This window comes from Pollicipes pollicipes, unplaced genomic scaffold (genome assembly GCF_011947565.3).
Source record: "Pollicipes pollicipes isolate AB1234 unplaced genomic scaffold, Ppol_2.1 Scaffold_6052;HRSCAF=7182_pilon_pilon_pilon, whole genome shotgun sequence".
Lineage (NCBI taxonomy): Eukaryota > Metazoa > Arthropoda > Thecostraca > Pollicipedomorpha > Pollicipedidae > Pollicipes > Pollicipes pollicipes.
In genome coordinates, this window is record NW_023596805.1 from 23,924,321 (window position 1) to 23,949,219 (window position 24,899).

General features: G+C 48.8%; 1 protein-coding gene across 1 annotated transcript; it reads left to right on the forward strand.

The window, feature by feature from the left end:
• Positions 1-2,722: 2,722 nt before the first annotated feature.
• On the forward strand, positions 2,723-13,704 carry LOC119104847 (allatostatin-A receptor). The gene is made up of 3 exons (XM_037228571.1): positions 2,723-2,831; positions 11,154-11,334; positions 13,389-13,704. Exons 1-3 carry the CDS (start codon positions 2,730-2,732, stop codon positions 13,466-13,468), a joined length of 363 nt encoding a protein of 120 aa, XP_037084466.1. The 5' UTR covers positions 2,723-2,729; the 3' UTR covers positions 13,469-13,704.
• Positions 13,705-24,899: the final 11,195 nt, after the last annotated feature.

Here is a 24,899-nt window from a genome sequence, read left to right on the forward strand (position 1 = left end):
GGTGGAATCTGCTGTTGGCAAGACAGGATTGCCTTCTGCTGAACAGCATTGTGTGTGTGGGGTTTTCGCCTGTCTTGCTTTTACACACGTTACGCCGGTGGCTGGGAAGCAACCCACGCGTTCACCCACGTCATCGAGCTGACGGCATCGTTAGAACGGCATCGCTAGACTTGGGGACGCGACTAGGGCGACTGACGCAGGCGCGGAGTCATGACGCTGTTTTGGCACGAAACAGTGTTGAAAACAGCACGCCTATCCTGAATGTCGGGATGACGAGCCACCATAATACACGTTACATGTCCACACAAAACGTGTGAGACGCGCAGTACGTTGCTTGGAGTGTTTTTAACGCATGTTAAACAAGACAATCAACCCGGTTGCGTGTTCGCATAGTGCTGCCGGGCTGTACTGTGCCTGAAGCCTCAGCGGCGCTTTGTGAAGTCGAGGGCTCCGTTTACATAACATGCATCAAAGGCCGCTGCTTCCGCCCGCGGTCTAATTGGTAATCATCCGCTCACAGGGCTTTGTTCCAGCTTACGCTGCGCAAACAAGACACATTTAACGCTAGTTCCCCTTCGCCTTTATCCCGTACCCAACGCTCGACCAGCCGTGACTGATGACACAGCTTGGACAAAATTTAGACCTATCAGCGCCTGGCTGCGACCGCGGCTTGAAAAGCACGTGAAATCCAGTCCACATTAGCCCTGTTTACGTAGGGCATTGGAAATGTTACCGGATTGGCACCAAAGGTGGCCTGCTGTAGGTTTTTTTCCATTTTTATGCATCCGCGGTGCTGGTAGCGTGGCGCTCTTAAGACAAACTGTGCAAAGTTTTGTTAGCGCATTGAAGTAGCTATAACGAAAAGTCTTAACTTCTTTCTAGGAAATCCATGCCGATTTTGTGTTGTCAGCTACTGCTTAAGCAATACTACGGCACATTACAATACCAACAACAACAAAGTAACAACTGTCGTCACACTAAACGTGGTGCTTTTGCAGCTTAATCCTCGTGCACGCGCAGCTTTCAGCAACTTCCTGGCAGCAAAAACTAAGCCTGACCAATCAGCAAAGGGCTTTCAAAGATCCAGATCGATAAAATGGCCTAAGGCAGCGAGGCCATTCAGGGTGCGGCTAAACCATTCTCATTTCCTCGCCACTAAAGAGCATTTATGATTTCTGCTTTAGACAACTTGAGAAAGAATAATATCACAATAAAAAAGAAAAGTAAATACAATGTGCACCATTGTCATGCATTAAGAAAATGCCAAGCTATGTTTAATGTAGATTCGTTAGAGCTTCAGTTATTTACAATGAGCCTACTTGATCACATAAATGCCAACGCTTCTCATGTTGTCCTTTTCATACTGGTCAAAACTGATCCGGTAAGGTACCATATTTCAGCTTGGATGGATATACACCTGGAGTGAAGCATTCTAGCTAAATGTTAGGTTTGCCAGCAAAAAAATTGCATACATCTGTGTCACAGATAGTGTATGACAATGCCACTGAAACTGGAAATAAAAAAGGCTGGGCAGCAGCTAAATTATAGAGGTGACAGGATGACTTGAGAATAATATTTTTAAAGGGAAAACATAACTAGTATGCACCCATGCGTAAATTGGTGCAGACAAAATGACAGGAAAAAAAGTGGAGGTCCCCACTCCATCCTACCAGTAGTTACACAAATGACAACAGAGCTCTTACTCTCACATCAGAGTCGCAATGAGATTAACCCGACCATTTGACAAACCAAACTGAAGACTGAAAGCGCTGATCGGACAAGCCTTCCCAAATATAATGTCCATGATGCAATCTCAATCATCTTCTGATAATACAAACAGTTTGCTGTTACCGACCAACTCGTTGGTCGTTATTGGTGCACGCTTCAGCAAACTAGCTATGACAACAATGCGAAGGCTCCACTCACATCTCCCGTGAGTACGCTAATACGTTATTTATAACGGGAAAACGTCCATAGTTCGCCCGATTTGAGCCATTGTCAAGTGTTCCCAGTGATATAATCCGTTTTACTTTTTCACAAAGCTGTCAAAATGCTGTTGAGAACCGAAGAAATGAAAAGACTTTAGTCGCACCCGGCCGTTCATCCCGGGACGGCTAGGCTATCATATCGAATATTGTAGCTTGGCACAGATTCGTTCCAAGCTACCATATTCTCCATGCGTAGAAATATAGCACAAGATGTTTAAGTTATTGCAGTCAGCTGTATTGTCTGGTTGCAAAGTAAAAAAGCACAAACGCACTACTTTTAGCACAAATTTGGATGATTTCTAACACCTGCACAAGAGAAAAGCCGAGATCGTCATCATTGGCACACTCGTTTCAATCTGGCAACCATGTATTTCTCATGTAAAGAGTGATACTGTCGGCTGTGGAACCAGGGATACGGGGCGTCACCGTACAGAGGCATGGAGATAAGCATATGCTCTTGTGATGTAAGCGCTTTTGCGCTTATGCTGTCACTCCATGTCCCTAATCTGTTTAGAGAATGCATATTATCAAGCAAAAGCGTTCACTATCGTCTAAACGCACCCGCTGTCAACAAACATGTAGTTGGCTCTTTGTAGATAAATTTTCTGATCGCCATCGTGGCCTATTTGGCAACACATAAAATCCCATGTGACCATGTAAAATCCTATGTAAACGGGTCTCGGGATGGTGCTAGCTGACCACGCCTGTGCTAACTACCGCATCTGCCTGCAGGTGGTGAAGATGGTTGTGCTGGTGATGTTGGTGTTCGTGCTCTGCTGGCTGCCCCTGCAGATCATCAGCTTATACGCCATATTCGCCATCGATGCAGTACACAAGTTTGCGGTACGTACCACTGTCGTAATTGCCGTGAAAGATTGCATGGACAGTTTTAGACTGTTAATGCCAAAACATATTATGCGACGTGCTTTTCTAACTGCCGGACTTAAATAAAACATCGCTCGTAATTCCCCTCATAGCCGCTAAATCCAAAATGTTAATGCTACAGAAAAAGTCTCGCGCAAATTCTCGAAGTGGCAGGCCTCGTCCGCTCAAACGGTCACATGCTCTCCCAACCGACAGAGTAACACGTCCACACGCTGAGCCACATGTGCTCATGCACACTTATGACACAAATAAAATATTTATACAGCCGTCGCATCTTTCAGCAAGGTCGTCGTGTACAAGTCATTGATGCACCGACAGGGGCGCCGATGATTTTTAAACGGCAATCCCGCTTAGGGCGGCAAGACAGTGCCGCTAGCCTTATTCCTCGAAAAATAAGCGGGAGAAAGGGGGAATTGATGCATAGATATTCGGCTGCCTGTCTTTATCGAAATGAATATCAGTGTTGACTCATGTTTTGGCCGCCACTTTGACTGATTAAATATCAGCTGTGAGCACGTGCAAAGTTTGCTTCTTGGAACCGCAATGGCACTGTCATCCCGTTTAACCGATTTATCTCGTCAAGGACCTTTTAACTTGTACTAAGTGGCAGCAGTCTACCAGGCTCTACCAGTATCAGAATTGTATTATATAAAGTTGCGCAAGTACTACCGAACGTCGATTTCCGCTTTATTTCAGAGTGTCTTCGGCGTAGCATGGCGGACTGCAGGGGCCGTGATAGCAAGGCTTCAATAATGTCCTGCCTGCTAAGGCTTCAGCGGTCACGAAAGAAGATAATCTACAACAGAATGATGTTTTTAGGCTGCAAATTTCATAGGTGACACAAAGTTACGCTTCTGTGTCTGCCTCTGACCTGAATATCATTAAAATAGTTTGCAGCTGGTTTGCGCCCTAAGCAAACTTAACGGAGATGCCGCATCCAAGTTAGACGACATGGTTCCCGTCTTAAATGCTATTGACACAGCCGGCCACTGCTCGTGTCTTATGTCGCAAACGGCTTATGTAAAGCTGGCCGCGTTACGTTAGCCAAGGAAGACATAAGCCTGGACCGGTCTTTACGTCCCAAGAACTGTGTTGAAGGGCTCGGGCCGGTTCTCCCCATTTACGGAATGCAGTGGTTCGTTTGGATTCATGAGTCTCGGCTATTATCCGTCATCTCGAAATGACCTCGGCATTTGTTGGACATGACAAGGACTACCTCAGACGCGATGGACCGCATCCCGGTTATTCAGATTCATAACCCTTTGATCTAAATAAGACGAAATTCAAGGCTCATCAGGCGTGGTAATGGCTACATGGCCCAGGACGAGCCTACACTGAATTGCATTGCTCGATGCATGGCGGTTATGCTTTTGCGACGTGGTATGAAGCATATACCATTTGCATTGTCATCATGGCGGCTATAGCTGTCGAATGACGTTAATGCTATTAACATGCGCTCCGGAGAGGCAAATTGGCAAATTGAATTATTTCCGAGCAACGCGGCTACGCTGCGCCGAACTTTACATAGCTGTAGAGAATTAAATAACGGATCTTTTGTAAAGAAATTAGATGTAAATTGGATGGTGTTAAGAAATTGGATGTACCTTTTAAGGTCGCAGAACTATGGCAGGTCAAAGTTGAGCCATGGCTGTCAATGAAGGGCATTTCTAGGGAATCGGTATATGTAATGCAACCACGGAGTGTTAGACAAAGACATACCTATCTGAGATAGTTTTTTTATAAACCAATCGAATTTCAAATTACGAACTATTTCATTGACCTAAGGTCAAAGAATAAAGACCACACTGAAGTCAAAACTAGCCTGCCTTTTGTTCCAGGGTTTGGTTTCATGAGATAGTTTTTGGTGCTCATTTCGAATGTCTTAATGACAGAGACCCCAAAAGACATGTTCCATGGTCTTCTGACGTTTATTCAAACGACAAAATAGAAGCAGTCTCGTGGATGTTTGGGCACCTTGACTTATAAAGGTCCAAAAAGGTTACTGAATTTAGTGACATTTTGCTCAAAACAGGTATCAAGCTTCACTTATCTTGCATGAGGACGTCTGGGGCAGTTGAAACACCGTTCTGGAGTTTGACCCTGTTTGAACTTATTTGGCCTCAAGGTCATAACCTAGGGATCTTGAATTTTGATATAAATGAGTCCACGTACAGGCCAATCTATCCTGTGAATTTGGTATACCTATTTTAGTTTTTCATGTATCGGGGTGGACAAATCGCGCAAACATTTTAGGCAACACGGTGCCTGAAGTAAAATCTGAAGGACGATTAACGAACTCTAAACGGGTGACCAGGGCCACGCACTCGACGTGTGTGCCGCATAGCAGATCTATGAGATGTGCAGGCAAGAATGAGGACTTTATCGCTGAGAGTTTGTCATTGTGCTTAGCATTGACAGAAAGTCGCTGGAACATGTCGACCCCCATTCTCGTTTGCCCGTGCGTGGCCTGTTTTTGACTCTTGGTGCCCCACCAAGAGTCAAGAGTTCTGTTAAGATATTAGTTGTGATATGCTTGTTTTAGCTGACTTTGCTGACTCAGAAGCCGACTTTTGCTTATTTTTCGGTGTCAGATCACCAAAACTGTGAACGCTCTTAGAAGATGATACACCAGTAACTTATATGCCACACTGTATATAAATTATCAGAGGTATAGTATTTCTCAGTTTGAGGCCTAAGCGCCCCTCTCCCTCCCCCTTCTACCCTAATTTTGAGAAGAATGTAGCCAGACCTGAGGAGGAATTCGATTGCTGGCGTATTTTGGGATCCATTTTTTACTGTTCAGTCTCCGCACCAACTTAGACGTGGGGACTGCAATATTAGGCGCAGCATTAGGCGGAACTCCAGCGCTAGTTTACGAACGTTCGCAAACTGGGAGATGTCGCGGTGGAATTGATCGAGCACTCTCAGCTTGAAAGTATCTACTCGCCGCCCGCGACGACCCACTTGTTAAGCGCGCTGGGTGCTGCAAAGAGCGAGCAGAGAGCGCCTTAACGTAACATACCCGATGAAGTCGGACACTCAGCTTCGACTTCTCTCACTGGCAGGTGAGCCAATGCGCCGGGCAGCCTTTAGTGGGAGTGCTTACCGTCTAATGGACGCCGCTACCAGCTCCGGCGGCTTGAAATACGCATTCGATTCGTTTCCCTATGGACGTCTGATTTTTCTGCCGCGAGATGTGTGAGGGCCACAGTGCTCCGTAATTGGATTCAAATGGAGTCATTAGATTTCCCAATCGTGTGTAGGACAGTCAGTTTGCTCCCCTCCTCCCCCCTGGAAAGGTTTTTCCAGAATGATTTTCGAACGGCGCCGCGCGCCATACTTTGCATTGCTGTAGGCAGTAGCGCGGACAGGGAGGAGACAGGGGGCATGTACCACCCTCCCCGTTAGGTACGGAGAGGGTCTTCGGGCCTCTTGGAACCTACGATTAAGGGCCCGATTTGAAGGCCCGCAGGGCCCGAAAGGCCGGCCAAAGGTCCCATTCAGGAGCCCCGGCCAGTGGGGCCAGGCACTCCAATGCCAGGCAGAGGGTCTTGCGTGCTGATCATGGGCCCACCAAGTCGATAATGGCTCATATTTCTGTAGACACCAGCAGTAACGCACAGTCGGCTCCGTAGCAGAACGAGGCTACGCGCCCATTTTCCAAGCAGAGCCAAAGCAGGAGCCAGCGATTTACATTTCACAGGGCCCCACAGCGACTAACAGGGGGCCTGTATTTTCAAGGGGCCCCGAGTCGGCTAGGGGCAGTATTCGAGGAGGCCAAAAAGTCTAGAGGGTCCACTGGGTCCGACGATCAACGGCGCGATTGAAGGGCCCAAGGGCATATAGGGCTGGTCAGAGTCCTCTAACGGTCAGAGAGCCCTTAACGCCGATCGAGGATCCCTTGAGTCCACATGGGCCTATATGTCGGTCAGGTACCACCAGTACCGCACAGGCGGTTCCGTGTCGGCATGGGTTTGAGGGCCCACTTCCCAGTCAGCGATGAAGCCGGGGCCAGTGATTTACACCAGTCGGGGGCCTTTATTTATCAGAGCCCCCAGCGCCTTACAGAGGTTTCATGTGCTTGCACAAGCCCCGAGCCGACTAAGGAAAGCATTCAATGAGAAGTCGGTCAGAGATCATGAACATCGAACAGTTGGCTCCACGTCCGTCTGAGCCAATGAGACCCATTTCCCAAGCAGAAACGAGGCCGGGTCCCCTATTCACAATGCTCGGGTCCCTGATATAATAAGAGGCTCCTATATCGGTTAGAGGCCACAGTGCTTAACGGGGGTCCTGTGGCGGCGAGTGGCCGCCAGTCGGAGCGGAGGTTGAGGGGGTCCAAAGGGCGGGGGGGGGGGGCGAAGGGTCTCTCGAGACCAAAAATCAGGGGCTCAATGGGGTAGCTGAAAAGTCCGAAGGGCTGGCTATAAGTCACATTACGAACCCCCGCCGATAGGGCCGTGATCTCAAAGGTCTGTAAGTTGATCTCGTGCACCGACGAGGGCTGCCGAGGCAAACCGTTCCTCTATTTCGGCCAGAGATCACGAACAGCAAACAGTAGGCTCTGTGTTGGTCTGAACGCGGAGGACTCATTTTCAAAGTAGGGACAAGGCCGGGCCCGCGACTTACATTGGTCGGGCTCCTCATCGTTCAGGGCTCCACAGTGCCTAACAGGGCATTCTGTGTCAGCAAGGGATCTCGAATCGGTCAGGGGAAGATTTGATCAACAGGGACGTGTGCGGAAGTCCGAATGACAGAGGGTCTTTTGCGTTGGCTGGGCTCTCTGGCAATTGAAGGAAACGTAAGAACGTGTGATGGGTGCTCACATTGAGCCAATAGAGGAGTCCTGTGTAAGTCAGGGCCCCTGGTACCGAGCGGTGGGCCCTCCAACCCTATTCTAGCATGGCGGCTGTTAAGCCCAGATGGAGCTTATATGACCACCTGCGATCATTTTTGATCAAATGAGTACAAGACGCAGAACGCCATCTCGTGCTCCCATGAAAACATTCATTATTTTGCGAATGCCATCAAAATGGAGTTCATTTGACCACCTGCGGCGAGCGGTAATGTTGTTGCCTTAATGACGGTTCATGACGGTACACGCGCCCATCCGGGGTCAACTGTGCTGGTTAAAAGGTCCCCGCGTCAGGAAGCGGACCAATGTGGTATGATGTATCCCTCCAAGGGCTTTCGGATCCGCCAGGGGATGCCGCTCCTTGTCGCCAGGATGGCGGCCGGAAGACACACCGCGGTGACCAGAATGGCGGCCGGAAGACACACCGCGGTGGCACAGAATGGCCCTTCAGCCCTTGACCGTGAACAGCAATGTACCTGATAGTGTTGTATTTAAGGGGACCCCTTTACCGGAAAGAAGTGAGGGGTCTCATCAGGATGGAATGGAGTGGTTCGAAATGAGTTCAAAACGCAAAACGCCAACTCATGCTCCCCTGAGAACATTCATTATTTTGCAAAATGGACTAGTGAAACAAATGCCATCAAAAAGCTTGAGCCTACGCCCGGGGTACCGATAGTGTGGTGGTTAACGCTCCTGCGTTAACCACTATGCGAATGGGATACCACAGGTACGGGGTCCGATTCCCGCGGTGCCCGCCCTTCCCGCCACCGTGAGAGCTGGCGGCACCATATAGCCCCAGCAGCTGAGTGCGTCACAAAGCCTCAATGACACGTCTGTGATCTTGGGGAGCAAGGATAGCGGCGTATGGGGTTACAGTCTTCGCAAAACCAGACGGCGTTGGTCGCTGCAAGTAATGCGAGAGAGCATGCGCCGCGCGCGCAACAATGGCCGTCATAAAATAACGCTTCGGAATAGCTTAAAGAATTAATTCGTATAGTTTAGAAATTACACCGGAAAGACCCTTTTTTGCAGCTTTAAAGTTGTCCTCTGGACCGACATACAGCTGCAGCAACATGGAAAATGGAGATTTTACTTTTACCCTTCCAGTGCACGACCAGATTCCAGCACCACTCCAAGGTGCTGTAGAGATTAAGACGTTATTGTCATCATTCTGAAAACAGCACAGGTGAAATATACGCCCGGAATATCTTTAAATGTACGATTTGGTGTCCACAAGCGTTCAAAGGTGATTGTTTCAAATGCGTCATCATTTTCGTCCACCTGTTGGCCACGGCCTAGTATCAGCCGCGGGGCCGACGCCACGCGGCCTCAGGAGATTGCAACGCCTGGAGTCGAAGATTTTGCTGCCAAGGTATGCGAGCACGCATACTCAAAACTACGTTATGTATTTTGAACCAATAATCAATTCTGAGTGAGTGTTGAACATAGCGAGACAAACATGGCTTGGTCATGTCAAAACAACTTTTTGATCCATTTTGATCTCTACCCTGCATTCACGGAATCCTTGCTAGCTCTGTGCAACCCAAATACAAAGTCTAAGTTTCTGAGTTCTATCTCGTTTAACGCATGAGTTTTTTTTTAATTTATATAAACCAAAGGCGAAATTGATCTCTTGGTAGCATCTGCCATAAAATTAATTCATGGAAGGTAGAAATGAGTAAGAGAGAGAGAGAGAGAGAGAGAGAGAGAGAGAGAGAGAGAGAGAGAGAGAGAGAGAGAGAGAGAGAGAGATATATATATATATATATATATATATATATATATATATATATATATATATATACATATATAAATGTGCGAGAAAAACATGACATCATTAACAACTGGGCCATATCCAGTGATTGTTGGGGGTCCTTTAACTATCAGGGGGCCCTTTTTCAACCCGGCGCCCCCCCCCCCCTTTTCCCAAAGCTCTAGCTGTCCCCCTGACTGTAGGCAATTGAATACCGGAGCTCTTATTCTGAATAACTAAATGTACCTCGTAAGGTCGCCAACCTATGGCAGGTTAGAGTCAGGCAATGGCTGTCAACGAAGACAATTTCGAGGAAATTGCTCAATCTGATGCGAGGACGGAGCGTTAGACGGAACAATGCACCTCCAAGACAGTTTCTTCGAAAACAAAACAAATGAGTTTTGAATAGCAACAGATCCCATTCTAGCGTCAGACATGAAGGTGCGACCGAAATCGCAACTTATTTCTTTTTTACTCGAAACTTGCATTTATGGCAGTTTTTGGTGGTTATTTCAAATCTATGAAGAACGGGGATCGGAACAGGCATATTCCATGAAATTCTTAAATGTTAGAATAGATCAATGACCTGAAATGACCCGGGCCAACATTTTAATGTTGAAACATTTTGTCTAGCGTAGTTTCTGACGTTTAATCAAATAGAAAATTAGAAGCAATATCGTAGGTTACGATCGTCTTGAGTTTCTAAACGCTAAAAAGGTCACTGACCTTAAAGAAAATAGTGGCATTTTGCTTAGAGCAGCTATCTCGGCTCGATGTCGTTGCATGAGAAGGTCCGGGGACAATTTTGTGGCCGGCATTTATACATAAGAATAGAGACTAAGTGAAGGCACCCATATATGTTCCTCCAGAACAGCGCTGTCGCTTGAATTCGTGCTGGATAGGGGGCGCACCCATTTATGTCAGAGCAATGTTCGCGTTGCATTCGTATGGGGGCCACCAAAGGTCTTTTATTGATGCCATGTTTTCGCCACAAGTACACATAGCTTGTTAGGAGTGAATGCAGCCCGACTTCCGGCAACAACCAACTCCTAGCGCTAAACGGTATCAACCAGCTCCCAGCGTCAAAGCGCCTCGGCTTTCACTGAAAACGCTCGGTCGTGTCCTGGTTCCGTTGTGCGTCACATGCTCGGTCGCGTCCTGTTTTCGCTGTGCGTCGCATTCTCGGTTGTGTCCTGTTTCCGCTGTGCGTCACATGCTCGGTCGCATCTTGTTTCCGTTGTGCGTCTTACCGTAAAGGTGACTTTTGGTATTGTTTCGATGAAGGCATGTTGCCGAAAGATCAACCCAACTATATCTCCATTCTCCTGGTTTTTCTCCGAGGAATATGGCTAGTACTGCTGTCTCATCTATGTGAATAATGTTACTCACTGATGCACTGAACAACTTGCATAATGCGACATGGTTATAACCCATATTTATAGGTATGCATACGCATGTAGAGGGCTTTCAAGTACCCGGCGCATCTGGGTATGTGACAGAGACTGAGGGAATCCACCCGAATAGTTTTGCTGGGACCGCGTTAGTGTTCAAACCCGCACTGCGGTATTAGGAGCAAGATTTGTCACCTGGGTATAAAGTTGACGTCAGTGATAAGGCACTTGTGCCAAGAAGAGCTTGTGCCCGGCGCCAACTACACTCTGTGCTTCGACAGCCGTCGTGGTTTGAGAGCGTGCACTTCCTGGCGTACTTCATGGCCTACAGCAACTCGCTCTGGAACCCCATCCTCTACGGCGGCTTCAACAACAACTTCAGGCAGGGCTTTGCCCGCCTCTTCCTGTGCCGTGGAAAGCGAAAGTTCAGCGCCCGCAACGACAGGTCAAGGGACAGAAACGGTGGGTTTGGCAGCGACGACAACTACTCTTTTATGATGGTGGTTCTTCACCAGGAATAGCTTCCCAGTTCAATTTCATGTCATTTCCTACGATAGTACAGTGCTTGTGCAATGTAAATTGCACACGCACTGTACCATCTTACCACTGCACTTCGTACCTGTATCGTTATGTTATTGGCGTGCGCCTGAGTCCCCTCCTGCTCGAGCCGCCAGTGCCGCTGTACCTCGGCACGCCGCTGCCCCGACCGGCGGTGTACTGCCTGGGGCGCCGCCCGGCGGGGTCGGCGCCGCCTGCTCGCCTCGCGTGTTAAGACAGTTACCGCCTCGCAACGCTCGTGTCTGGTCTGAATGGCCGTGGTCTGACTGAAGGGAACGCGAGCAGACAGAACACGTGAGACTTGAATGGTACCACTGCAGTGCATGTTCCACAAAGTACCACTGTACTCTATTGCACCACATATTTGCACTTTTCGATTCTGTGGGCAACGTCCATGAACGCAATTTCATTAAAAAATATTATTTACTTGATGAATATCGCGTATGAAATTATTGTAAGAAGACGACCTTAATCTAATTAAATATTCGTTTTTTGTCTTGTGAAAATGTTCAAATTCTACATGTCATCTGTGCTTGCTGACAGCGGACTCCCCAGCGCTCGACTGGTTACTTTTACGCCTGTTGCCTTGTGGGTCTGCTTCATTTACGTCAGCAAGGTACACCCTTTACCACAATGATAAAGTGTCTATGTCAGCGTTCTGGGTGGCAACAATGGGAACTTCATTAAAGCCAGCGAGAGCCCCAGAAATGAAGCAAGAAAAGAACTATGTGTCTGACTTAGAGTGATGTCCTGTGTTGTCGTTTTCGCGGTAATGAGAACTTTTCGTGATGAAGATTTAATGATGTCGCAGTGATAAGAGCTTCTGAAACTTTGGATGGGCTCTGCTGCTTTCACGCTGTGCAAATGATGTAATCAACGCCGCCTTCATCATTCGGAGTGCTGACATTTATTAATTTGACGATTCTACCACGACGGTCAACCGCAGCTCCGTATATTGCGACGGCTGGCTGACTACCTCCGTCAAAACTGCTATATTTCGAGGATGCGTTCGGCGTGCATTCCGCCGGACGGTGCTAGCGGTCATCGCCAGAGTGCACTCGGCTTCGATAGAGTCACCATCGTTCATGTCGTGATAAACCCCGGGGTTGGGTAATCCTACCTGTTCCAGATAGCACTGTCATGCAATTTTGCCTGTTGCAAAACACACTGCAGTTTGGTTTAGTGGTCATGGCCTCTTGTCATGCAGCTTATTATCTGCGTTGTCATGCAAGTTATTCTCTGAATTGTCATGCAAGTTATTCTCCGAGCTGTCATGCGAGTTATTCTCTGAGTTGTCACGCAAGTTATTCTCTGAGCTGTCATGCAAGTTTTTCTCTTAGTTGTCATGCAAGTGATTCTCTGAGCTGTCATGCAAGCCATTCTCTGAGTTGTCATGCAGGTTATTCTTTGAACTGCCATGCAAGTTATTCTCTGATCTATGTTGTGGCAGCAAAAGCTGCCTACAATCATCTACAGCTGGTTCAGTTATAAACTATAGCTATTGCCTACAACTGTCCATATAACTCGGCGCAGTGATCCGGCCGCATAAAACTTGTCGGTCTGCGCTATGATCTGGCTGAGATGTCCACGTCCGTTCCAGGTTATGATTCGGCTGAGATGTCCACGTCCGTTCCAGGTTATGATTTGACTGAGATGTCCACGTCCGTTCCAGGTTATGATTTGACTGAGATGTCCACGTCCGTCCAGGTTATGATCTGGCTGAGATGTCCACGTCCGTTCCAGGTTATGATTTGACTGAGATGTCCACGTCCGTTCCAGGTTATGATTTGGCTGAGATGTCCACGTCCGTTCCAGGTTATGATTGGCTGAGATGTCCACGTCCGTTCCAGGTTATGATTTGGCTGAGATGTCCACGTCCGTTCCAGGTTATGATCTGGCTGAGATGTCCTCGTCCGTTCCAGGTTATGATTTGACTGAGATGTCCACGTCCGTTCCAGGTTACACAGCTCCTCTGATTCAGTTGCTGCCTTTGCACACGGCTAGCTCTCGGAGAACGCAGATGACCACGACCCGGTAGAAGCTTGGAGCCCTGCCATGAGCACGGGTCAGTGAGCTCGGCTGAAGAGCTCCAACGGCCACTAAGCTGGACTGAAGAGCTTCAACCTCTGAGACACAAAGGGGCGCGCGGTGGGAACCCTGTGACGATCAGCTGCACAAGCGACACCGCAGCGAGCGCGCCAGCGCTGGTGGTGATGATCGGCTGGGTGAAGAATAGGGACAAAGTGGTTTACAGTCTGGTGATCACCAGGGAGAGACGGAGGCGCGGGTTTGCGCACGGTGGCAACCACGCGATCAATGGTCATTCTTGACATGGGAGCCTCGCCAGCGCAGCTACAGTCAATCCCTGTGGCTCGCTGGCCTCAAATGATCGTTGGGAGATGCGCCGGTGTTCAAACTGGGCAGTCGGATTCTGCTGTGTGCGCCACTGTGCGCCGAGCATTGCCAATTATTTGCTGTTCGCTCTTCGGAACACGGGGAGGGACGTGTACAACTGTAGATGTACGTTCAGCAGAATAAACTATATGTTCATCTGATTCACACATATGTTCAGCAGAGTTCCATGTATGTTCAGCAGAATTAAATTCATGTTCAGCAGAATTACGGATACGTTTAGCAGAAATCACTGGATATTCAGCAGAATTAAATCTACGTTCAGAAGAGTTACAAAGGTGTTCAGCAGAGTTACATATATGTTCAGCAGAGTTAAATGTATGTTAAGTAGAGTTTAATCTATGGTCAGCAAAGTAACCTACATGCTCAGAGCAGAGATACATATGTGTTCAGAGCAGAGATGCATATCTATACCGCAGAGTTAAGCTGACGTAAGTCAAGTCAAGGCGCGCCGTCATTCATACCAGAGAGTGACGTCATTCATACCAGAGAGTGACGTCATTCATACCAGAGAGTGACGTCATTCATACCAGAGAGTGACGTCATTCATTGCAGAGTTGACATTCAAGCAGTCAATCAGAGGTCATCTGAAGTCTTCCCATGACCTTCTGTAATTCTGACCTTTGATAGCCGCGCACACACAATGATTGACAACGATCGTTTTGGTTCGTAGGCAAAAACCTGATTCCAGTACTCTATTTATGCGGGTTTCAAGGCTTCATACTGACTTTTGGACAGCGGTTTCAGCGTCACTGGCATCGATGTGCTCACAACCTCACAGCTCGTGTGCCGGCGTTGGTTGAAAGTCATACTTAAGATAATCGGTCACGGTTTAACTGATCACATGTCCTAACTAAACCTGTTATTGTGTAACACAGCCTGATTCAAGCTGAAACGTAATGCTGAAGGGTAACTTTGAGTAACGCATTAAAGATATCATTGAGCACGCTTCAAGTACGTAACAAATGTTATCGTAGATCAAGTGGTACCCTTCGCCTCCTTATCACTGTGATGGTTGAGACTCATGCCTCTACTTTTGTAGAACTGGAAAGTGCGTCCATGACTGACTGCACACATCGAACTGTAAAACATACAAAGATATTAGCACTGGACGCTGCAAATTACAATCGTATTGGACAATTGCAAGTATAGAGCATCGCATTGCATTCTTACCCTGCAATTCGGACTCAGACGGAAGTCTGAACCAATTTGGGAAGATGCATGGTCTCCTTGGCTTGAGATTTACCTGGTCTTTGTTTTTGCTTGCAGCGTCACAAACGACGTTGTGCTGCATCGTAGATGGTTAATAATTCGGTGACCTTGCCTGGCAATGCTGACTGAGAACCGCGCTGCCACTGTGCCGTCATGTTTGGCGCACGCTGCTCACGACATTTTCATTCATGCGTCGCGAACATGCCTCGCGAACTTCATGCGTCTCGAATATGCGTCACGAACCTCATGCGTCGCGAAATCCGCAGCGGTGCAGACCACTGTCAACTTCATCAAATGTTGCAAGCCATTGCTTATTGTACTGCTGGACTTGGAATGTGCCCGTTGGGCATGCAACACCTCCTTTATGGGAGTGCTACATGCTACACATTACATGAGTGCTACACATCATTTGTATGAGGTTTCTAACTGAAATAGCCATTTTGAACATCATTCCGTGCACTCCACAGGCATCGCTTTTTTCAGACGAAAGCTCTCTAGTCTCTGAGCTACACGCCCAACATGAGCACACTACTTTGTGCAAACTTTTTCAAGGTGACCCAGGCATCGGTGACGGCAAGATAACGTCATTCAAGTCCTGGCATTGTATTTCGCATGCAGCGATCAAGGCCAATAAATACACAATTGTCTATTCGTTCATATCTGGCATTCGGGGGCATTATTTCCAGATATAACAACCGTCAATCAGCTCTCAACCAATGTTGGCCTGTAGGGAACTGCACTTAACTGCACTTCGAACTGCACTTAAAGGTCTTTAAGATGACTCTTTCAGTTTGAAACCGCCTATACGAACGTGGAACATTTCCTATAATATGGATATTGCCAGCGAGCACGATGATACTTACTACCAGGATGGGAGCCAGTTTGTCTCGAAATACCGTGATGCCAAGACGCCGAATGACGCGACGTGAGGCACTTCACCACGGCTATTTGTGTCGCGGGCGAGATAAATCCACGTGCACTGAAAAGACGGCTCGATTTATCAAAATCCGTTGCTCGACATCTCGTCCTAGAATTCCAATTCCGACGAACGCATTGACGCATGAAGCATGCCTTGTGAACGCGGAGTTATAATGGTGGAAAGAAGGTGTTAATCATGCGATTTGCGGTCTTGATGACAAGCACAGTGACAGATTTCGATATCGCTCAGCACAGTGTGGCCACCTTCCGGAGCGGCTCGACAGCCCGCGACGGCTCTTCAAAATCGTGGCACACCGAGTTAGATCGTGACGCAGGAACCGGCACGCCTCTTGTGGGGTTTGACAGTGCACTGGTCTGGCTGCGCTTCTGGAAGCTTGAGGCACGGAGCTCGATTCCCAGCAGTGCCCGCCCTTTCTAGGTAGGAGAAACCGCATCGCCTCGGCAGCTGAGTGCGTCAACAAGCCCATGACGTGCTCTCCAAGGTGCGACAAGCTGTTAGTTCTTTCCGCCGCGAGGCGAACCATGACAACAGCCACGAAGCGAACCATGACAACTCTCCAATAGCGGCACCCTTCCTCCCCCCCCCCCCCCCCTCCATCCCTCTCCAAGCCGCACAGCAGGTCGGGATGCCTTTGCAAGCGGCATAGCAGGTTGGGGTGCCTTTGCATGCGTCGTAGCAGGTCGGGATGCCTTCACAAGCGGCATAGCAGGTTGGGATGCCTTTGCAAACGTCATAGCAGGTCGGAATGCCTTTACAAGCGGCATAGCAGGTCGGGATGCCTTCACAAGCGGCATAGCAGGTTGGGATGCCTTTGCAAGCGTCGTAGCACATCGAGATGCCTCTAGAAAAAAAAACGTTTGTCGACGTATTTTGTGGGATAGTTAGCGCTGTTTTTCACTGCTCAGCCGATCAACTCGCGTGGCGGTACTACGTCCCTGGTATGCACGTCACACGAGCGGAGCTCCCTATCTCTCGCAACCTTGAATGGTTCCTTTCGACAATCGCGCGTGTCAGGCATGGCTGAAAAAATGTGTAAAAGGTTGGTGGGGCAGCAGTTTTGGTACGAGCGTCTTGAGAAGTGGAATGGTTGATAAACTCTTCAGTAAAAAGGTTAACTTCCGCACAAAACAACCGATTTCATCGTTCAACCATGTGGAAAATGTGCATTTTAACGTAGGAAAAGCAAGTCGATTTCCGAAAGCGTTAGTGTGGCAGCTGCCACGCCTGCCACACCGCATTCTTCCCCCACCCCCCCCCCCCCCGATGTCATGACGGGCAGAACGACCACCTCCCCAAGCAAGATGCAGTCACATGGCTGGCCGGATCAGCAGCCGCTGACGTCCCGGCCCAATGCAGTCAGGCCTGATCGAAAACATGGGGGAGGGGTGTGGGGGGAGGGGCAGAGTTGTGAACGTTGCAAAAGGGGCAGATAAGAGACACTGTGGATTTTATCCTTTTATATTCGGACTAGCTTTGACCACAAGCAATTTCCATTATATAAGCTACTTTTTACATACACACACACACACACATATATATATATATATATATATATATATATATATATATGTGTGTGTGTGTGTGTGTGTGTGTGTGTGTGTGTGCACGTATATATATATATATATATATATATATATATATATATATATATATATATATATATTATATATATATATGCATATATATGCATATTTGCTTCTGGTTTGCATAGTTCATTGCACATAACAGCAAAAGTAGCGCTTATGACCTTTTTGGTCGTTTATTCAAGGCTTTGTATGGTGGGTTTGTCGTTTTTTGGCGTGTCCACAATAATATTGCGACCGTTCATTTATATTTTATTATTCCAGCCATTGAAACGCAGAAAACACACATAAAAGTTTGCTCGTCATTCTCCTTCTACAAAACACACGCACACGGTGTTCTATTTGGCGAACTAGCGACTTCAGGATAGTACGAAGATGTCTCTGATATTTACTCCTCCGCTAGATGGGAGTAGCTGAGTCTTGCTCTATGTTAGCCAGATTTATCCCTTGTTAAGATCATTTGCCGCACTTTTTGAACGCTTATTCTTCATGAATAAGCTTTGAGGTAACTTAATAGAACTTTCTCTACCCATTTGTTGATTTCAAGACAAATTTGGTCTATGTTGAGCCTAGTTCTAGGTCATATAAAAAAGATAAAAGCGCCTAAATGAAAGTACGCGCAAGATTGAGCACGACCTTTTGCCCTGCTCAATAAGGACGCAGAAATGGACATTTGGGGTGCTTGCTTTAAATGCCGCCCTTTTCCGTACTGAAAATACCGATCCGGAGGCTAGTTGCCGATTAAGTGAGAAAGTGTGAGGTGAGCAAGCGTCTACGAAATGCGCATGAAAAGTTGCCAGTTTTCTCATCTGTAAGTGGCCAACGCACATACCGCTGCCAAGTGGTAGCATGACGACGTCCGAAGTGTCGTTGCTTCATCGGCTCAATGTCACCGTCGCTAGTATCAGCTGCCTTGATAAGAAAAACACGCGACAGGCTTTTGTGAAAGCCATAAAGAAAATCAGATCAAGCATGGTTGCGTAAGGGTGAAGTCTCCGTAATATGTATGTTGTTGACCAATGGAAATCAATGGTTTTCCTTGGTATATTTACGTAAATATCAATCACTTCTCCCTAATTGACCCTTTTCCATAACGCGGACTGATGGGGGGTGGGGGGGGGGGGGAATACGACACGGCTGCTTCCCTGCCGTTTCCAAACAAAGAACGGCAGAAGCTTGCGGAAAACTCCGGTGAATTTGTACCAAGTAGGCTGCACGGTTGGTTACACATTGTGCTTGAAAGAAATGAATTTGTGTGAATACTAACCAGTCACTTACGGCATGCCTTTGTAGGAATCACCACAAATTTTGAGACTTGCAATTTTGATCGCACTTCATGAATATACCTAGGTGGTGGTAACTTATGTGTAATTTTTCCATGCAATCTGATCAAGAAGGATGCCGACACACTGCAGCGTCGAGATGTGGATCCTGGGTTGACACATGCCATTCGTTTGGTAGTGATAGCAGCGCCGCGTGGTGGTCAGGAGATGCAAAGGGCGATATTATGAAACAAGAGTGATTAGTGCAACTGAGATTAGTTTGCGATATTGTCACTATGCGTATAATTTGTTCATTGCTTTTGTTGTATTTGAAGCAACGCAAAACTAGCCACCCGTGCTAGTGTTGTTCGTTAACATTAGTACGGGTGTTTGTCATTTTGTTGTTGGATTCAAGTATCAAGTTGGGTTCGTCATTAAGCACATAAACGAAAACGTATGAAAATCATCTAGGATGCAAATCGCAAGCACATCGTTAAAAGCACAACGTTTCGTGAAAGCACCGTCTTGTTGCTGGATGGAACATATCGCACGACGCCGAAATACGTATGCAACGTTCATCCAAGTCTGGGTTCGGCATTTCACGAGTGGAAATTGTGTAATGCCGCACACTGTTGACAGCAGCCTCAAAGTCCATGAAATGCAGTAAATAAGACGCAAAGCTCACTATATTTCTGGATATACGTCAACAATTTCAGCGAGATCCAACAACAACTGTTCAGATCACTGTACAGGCTACCATGGAGAAGTCGATAAACGTACCGGGGCCAAGCGACTTACCCCAAAGCATTCTAAATATACGACATAGTGCAGTCTCACTTAAGATCCCAAACCAGGCACGCCTTTGTGCCCCACTGTGTCAAACCGCTCCTTCCCAACAGGAAAACCATCCTACGTGGTCAAACGCGTCTTCATCCATCTCTTCCAGTGCGTGCCAACACGTCTGGTCAGTTACAGATCAGTTCTAAAATAGTAGGAATTGATATACCTCTCAATACTCCACACAGAAGCAATTTCCCTCACAATGGATGTGTCATCACAATACACTAATTTTCCTATGAATGAGGCCACTAGGGCAATACCTGATATGCTTCAGGGCTATATTAAAACATCCATACGTGTGGTCTTAGCTGATGTTGAAAGCTCCATTACGTTATGGCTTCAGAACAGCTTGTAGGACTAGAAGTCGGTTACTTTGAGCAAACGCGGGGGTAGTCATGGCAACCAATGGATCAACCGGCCGTCATATTACTTATGCGGTACCCAGAACTTCCAATCGATGTGACTTTTTCACCGCTTTTTTTCATGCGATACACGATGCACGACTTCTTAAGATGGCACTTAATGGCTTTATGGCTTATGTTATATGGCTTATGGCTTAAGTTAATGGCTTCTAATGAAAATGCCGGGCTCCAAATCTCGTCAAACTCATGCTCGCATTCATTTTACATGACGCTTGACTTTCCTAAGGACATAAAAATTGCTGATAACATCCATGGACATGCATGAAGCCAACCATACCTGTTCGAAGAGATTGCTGAAGAAACTGGTGCATAACTTAGACGTATTCGTGTTTTATTGCTGCATTGAAACAAAAGCAACCCACGCCTCACATCTTCTGCGCTGCCGCGACCTCGGCGCCACCGCCGGCACCACTTCGAGCACGTGCTGACTATAGGCGTCGCCACCTGTCAGCCAATTTACACCTCACATGTTCGTACGGTGGTATGGCTTCTGATCTAGCCATGTGAGAATGAGACACATATTCGAGAGCGAGAGCAAGAGAGAGAGAGAGAGAGAGAGAGAGAGAGAGAGAGAGAGAGAGAGAGAGAGAGAGAGAGAGAGAGGAGAGAGAGAGAGAGAGAGAGAGAGAGAGAGGGGGAGGGAGGGAGGGAGAGAGGGAGGGAGTGAGAAAGAGGGAGGGGAGAGAGAGAGAGGTTTGCAATTAGGGCGGACTAAACACCCGCGCTTCGTTTTACCGAGACCGAGTCGCATTGGTGCGACATGCCCGAGGCATGTCGCACCGCTGCCCGAGGCATATCCCACCGCTGCCGCAGACATGTCGCACACTGCCCAAGGCGTGTCGCACCGCTGCCGAGGCGTGTCGCACTATGCCTGAGGTGTGTATCTCATCGCTGCCCGAGGCGTGTCGCACTGCTGCCCGAGGTGTGTCGCACCGCTGCCCGAGGTGAGTCACGGTCCTGCCTGAGGCGCGTCGCACCGCTGCCCGAGGTGAGTCACGGTCCTGCCTGAGGCGTGTCGCACCGCTGCCCGAGGTGAGTCACAGTCCTGCCTGAGGCGCGTCGCACCGCTGCCCGAGGTGAGTCACAGTCCTGCCTGAGGCGTGTCGCACCGCTGCCCGAGGTGAGTCACGGTCCTGCCTGAGGCGTGTCGCACCGCTGCCCGAGGTGAGTCACAGTCCTGCCTGAGGCGCGTCGCACCGCTGCCCGAGGTGAGTCACAGTCCTGCCTGAGGCGCGTCGCACCGTGCCCGAGGGTGAATCACAGTCATGCCTGAGACGCGTTCGCACCGCTGCCGAGGTGAGTCACAGTCCTGCCTGAGGCGCGTCGCACCGCTGCCCGAGGTGAGTCACAGTCCTGCCTGAGGCGCGTCGCACCGCTGCCCGAGGTGAATCACAGTCCTGCCTGAGGCGCGTCGCACCGCTGCCCGAGGTGAGTCACAGTCCTGCCTGAGACGCGTCGCACCGCTGCCCGAGGTGAGTCACAGTCCTGCCTGAGACGCGTCGCACCGCTGCCCGAGGTGAGTCACAGTCCTGCCTGAGACGCGTCGCACCGCTGCCCGAGGTGAGTCACAGTCCTGCCTGAGGCGCGTCGCACCGCTGCCACATCTCCCCCGAGCTTGGTGCGCTCTTGTCTGGGACGCTGGCAGCGATATCTGGGCTCAGTTCTCCATTGACAAAGTACCTGCCTGAGGCTGCGACGGCGGCGAGGTGACTCGATCGCAGACACCCGGCGAGCTGATCTGATCAATCCTGTTCAGCAGGCTCAAGGCTGCTAATCAGGCGGGGTTATCGCGGACGACCCTGAAGCGCGCTTCATGTGAACAGCGATTGTATACTACGCACTTCATCCGTTGCACGAGCATGGGTTCAACTGTGAAAAGACGTGCCTAGGCCCGACAAAAAACGGCAAGATGTTACCTCCAGGTGAAACTTCGGCCGGACTATATGTGCCTGGAATTCATGCGGTTTGGTTCTCCTGAGTTCAAAACAAGGCTGCTATGACCGTGTGTTCCCGTCAATTATTCCCGTTCATGTTCCCAAGTGATTATGTCAAAGTAGGCGCTTTGTATTCGGAACCCTCGATGAGCAGAAATCGTTCTCAACGACTTGACCCTCGCACCACCAGAGAAGAGTACTCACCAGAGTCCAACGGATCATTTCGCCGAATATTTCGATGCGCCACGCAATGCCACATCGCGGCCGCCCTGTGGCAGCCCGGATGCGAGCAGACCGTGAGAGTCGAGTCACGTAAGGTAAGGATTCTGGGACGTGACCCCACTTTCCAAGACATCGACGTAGCATGATGCTCCCATCAGCTATTTAATATGGCAGTAGAACAATTAAGAGCAGCAGAAGTGACTGGTGGAATGAAACTAGCTAAAGCATTTCCTTTTCAGTTTCCTGGTAGACTTTCTATGCTCGCGCCCTTTTTTATGAAGGCACTCCGTCAAGGTGTGCAAAATCCTCACGTTAAACAGCAAATCGGCACCACGCAGCAACTGAAGTCTACAGGCTCGCTATCGCCGCTCCCGAACGATCGTAAACCGTCGCAATTCGTTAATCGGACAGAACTTCCGACGGGTCACGACCCGGCACCAAGCCCGATTGCGCCGAGTGTCACTGACCCGGAGAGCATCCGCAAACCGGTCTCGCAGGTGATGCACCCAGCCGAAGGTCGCCTTTCCCCCATCGGAGTCGGCGAAAGGAGGTCGGCCCGACCGGTAGTCGCGAGCGCGCTGCTCGGCTGGACGAGGCTCGCACGCGGCACGAGTGCTCAGTCACGCGAGACGAAAATGGAGTCACGCTGGACAACGGCAATCATCTGCCTCCTGGTGACGTCACACTGCTGTGGGCTGAACTGTGAGTTACTCCTTTTACGGTGAGCTGAATTATGAGTTACACTCCTGTCCTGATAGCTTAAGTGCGAGCTGCATCCTTTGTAGTAAACTGAATTGTGAGCTCCTCTGAACTGTTGTTCAGAAGAGCTCACACAAAATTGTGAGCTCTCTTTGCAGTGTGCTGAATTATAAATCACATTTGTTGCGGTGGGGTAAACTGTCTCCTTGCACTGGGCTGAACCACGAACCTCAGCCTCTGCATTGATCTATTTGCAAGGCGTACCTTCTGCAGAGTTTTCGGGTGGAATTTCAGCCATCTGTTTTGGGTTGACCGCTTAGCTGTAACTTCTCACTGTTGTCGTTTGTATTCGAGTTAAGCCCTTCTTTTGTAGCATGCACTGTGCGTAGCACTTTTTGCAACGTAAAGGTGGTGTATTCTAATTCGCAGCATAGCATAATTCGGGTGGTAACTTTTTGGCGGGAGGGTGCATACTGAATTTCAATTCATGTGAAGGCTGCAAATTCTGACTGTTGATCTTTCTTTTACTCCAAATCCTATCTGAATTGCGATATTTCTTTGTTGGTCAGCGCCTTTGGTCCTTTAGAAGCTATAAGCGTGATATACATGGTGACCGTTTATATCCTGGTTCTAGGAGGCACCGAAAGTAACCGATAGTACAGTGGATATGCTGCGAGCCTGGGAAACCAGAGGTGCGGCGTGCGATTCTCCGTATTTCAAATCTCAGCACAGATATTACTTTTTGGACTCCGGGAAAGGATGTTCGCGAGAGGGAGCTCAGATTTTCTGAAAATGTTCCGCAATCTATTGGCAATTTCCATTCAAATGACACCATTCCTATTGCTTTTTCATTCGCTCTACATTTTTTGTCGCGCCAGATGAGTAAAATGACCCGCTGTGAGCTGTAGACTTCTATCTGACCCCCGTAGCATCTGCAGTGTCCTCTTTGATCCCTATGACCTCCTGCCTGACCCCTATGATCTCTCGTCTGGCTGTTGTGACTTCCAGTCTCACCCAGGGGTCAGACGGGAGAAGTAACAGGCCTATAACCTTGTCTAACTTCTGAGACTTCTTCAATGTCCGTATGATCCGTGGTCTCCGTATGACCCCATGATCTCCGCTTGGCCCTATGATCTCCGTCTGACCCCGTGACCCCCAACCAACCCTCTGTCCTCCGTTTTAACCCGTGGCCTACGTCTGACCCGTGGCCTCCGTCTGACCCCGTGACTCCCGTCTGACCCCCGTGCCCTCCGCAGTGTCAGGCGTGCCGTGCGGGCGGCCGCAGCTCGGCCGGCAAGCACGCGTGGTCGGCGGGAGCGCGGCACACCGGGGCCAGCTGCCCTGGGCGGCGCTGCTGGAGGGCTCACACGACGCCACCGGCGCCGTCATCGTCAGCGAGCGCTACCTGCTGACGACGGCACACGGCCTTCACCTGGGGTTGGTCAAGGGACGGAGCAGGTCAAGGGCGCGGTCAGGTCAAGGGACAGGACCAGGTCAAGGGAAAGAGTGACTTCAAGGGACAGTGCCTAGGGGTGCAGCTGGACGTGGGAGATGGCGTGATGAAAGCGTGCAGGGTCTGATTGTGGTGACGGGATTAGGAGGGTTTGATGTGTAATGAGAGGGCGATCTGCTGTTGCTACGCAAAAGACCTTGACTTACGACTCAAATACATGTGAAAGCAAGCAACGTGCAAAAAACCAACATGAAATGTGAGATGGTAAGAAACGTGAGATATTTGGATTCCAGGATTGGCAATGTAAGCCCTTGTGAAGGATGTCTTAATGTTGTTGCTATTATTTCATCTGTTTGACGTGCAATCGTCCATGTCATCCACAATTTGAAAGAAGTGCTGATCGATGCGACGCAATTGGCAAGTATGACATCACGGATGAGCCGTGATGATCATTTGGGACATGTGATGCACTATGACGTCACAAGCCATG

What these genes read in the sequence shown, in the direction of transcription:
- LOC119104847 (XM_037228571.1), top strand. Translation starts at nt 2,730, where the DNA reads ATGGTTGTGCTGGTGATGTTGGTGTTCGTGCTCTGCTGGCTGCCCCTG. An exon ending in ATGCAGTACACAAGTTTGCG is followed by an intron (nt 2,832 to 11,153) that starts GTACGTACCACT and finishes GTGCTTCGACAG; the next exon opens with CCGTCGTGGTTTGAGAGCGT. An exon ending in CAGGTCAAGGGACAGAAACG is followed by an intron (nt 11,335 to 13,388) that starts GTGGGTTTGGCA and finishes CGTCCGTTCCAG; the next exon opens with GTTACACAGCTCCTCTGATT.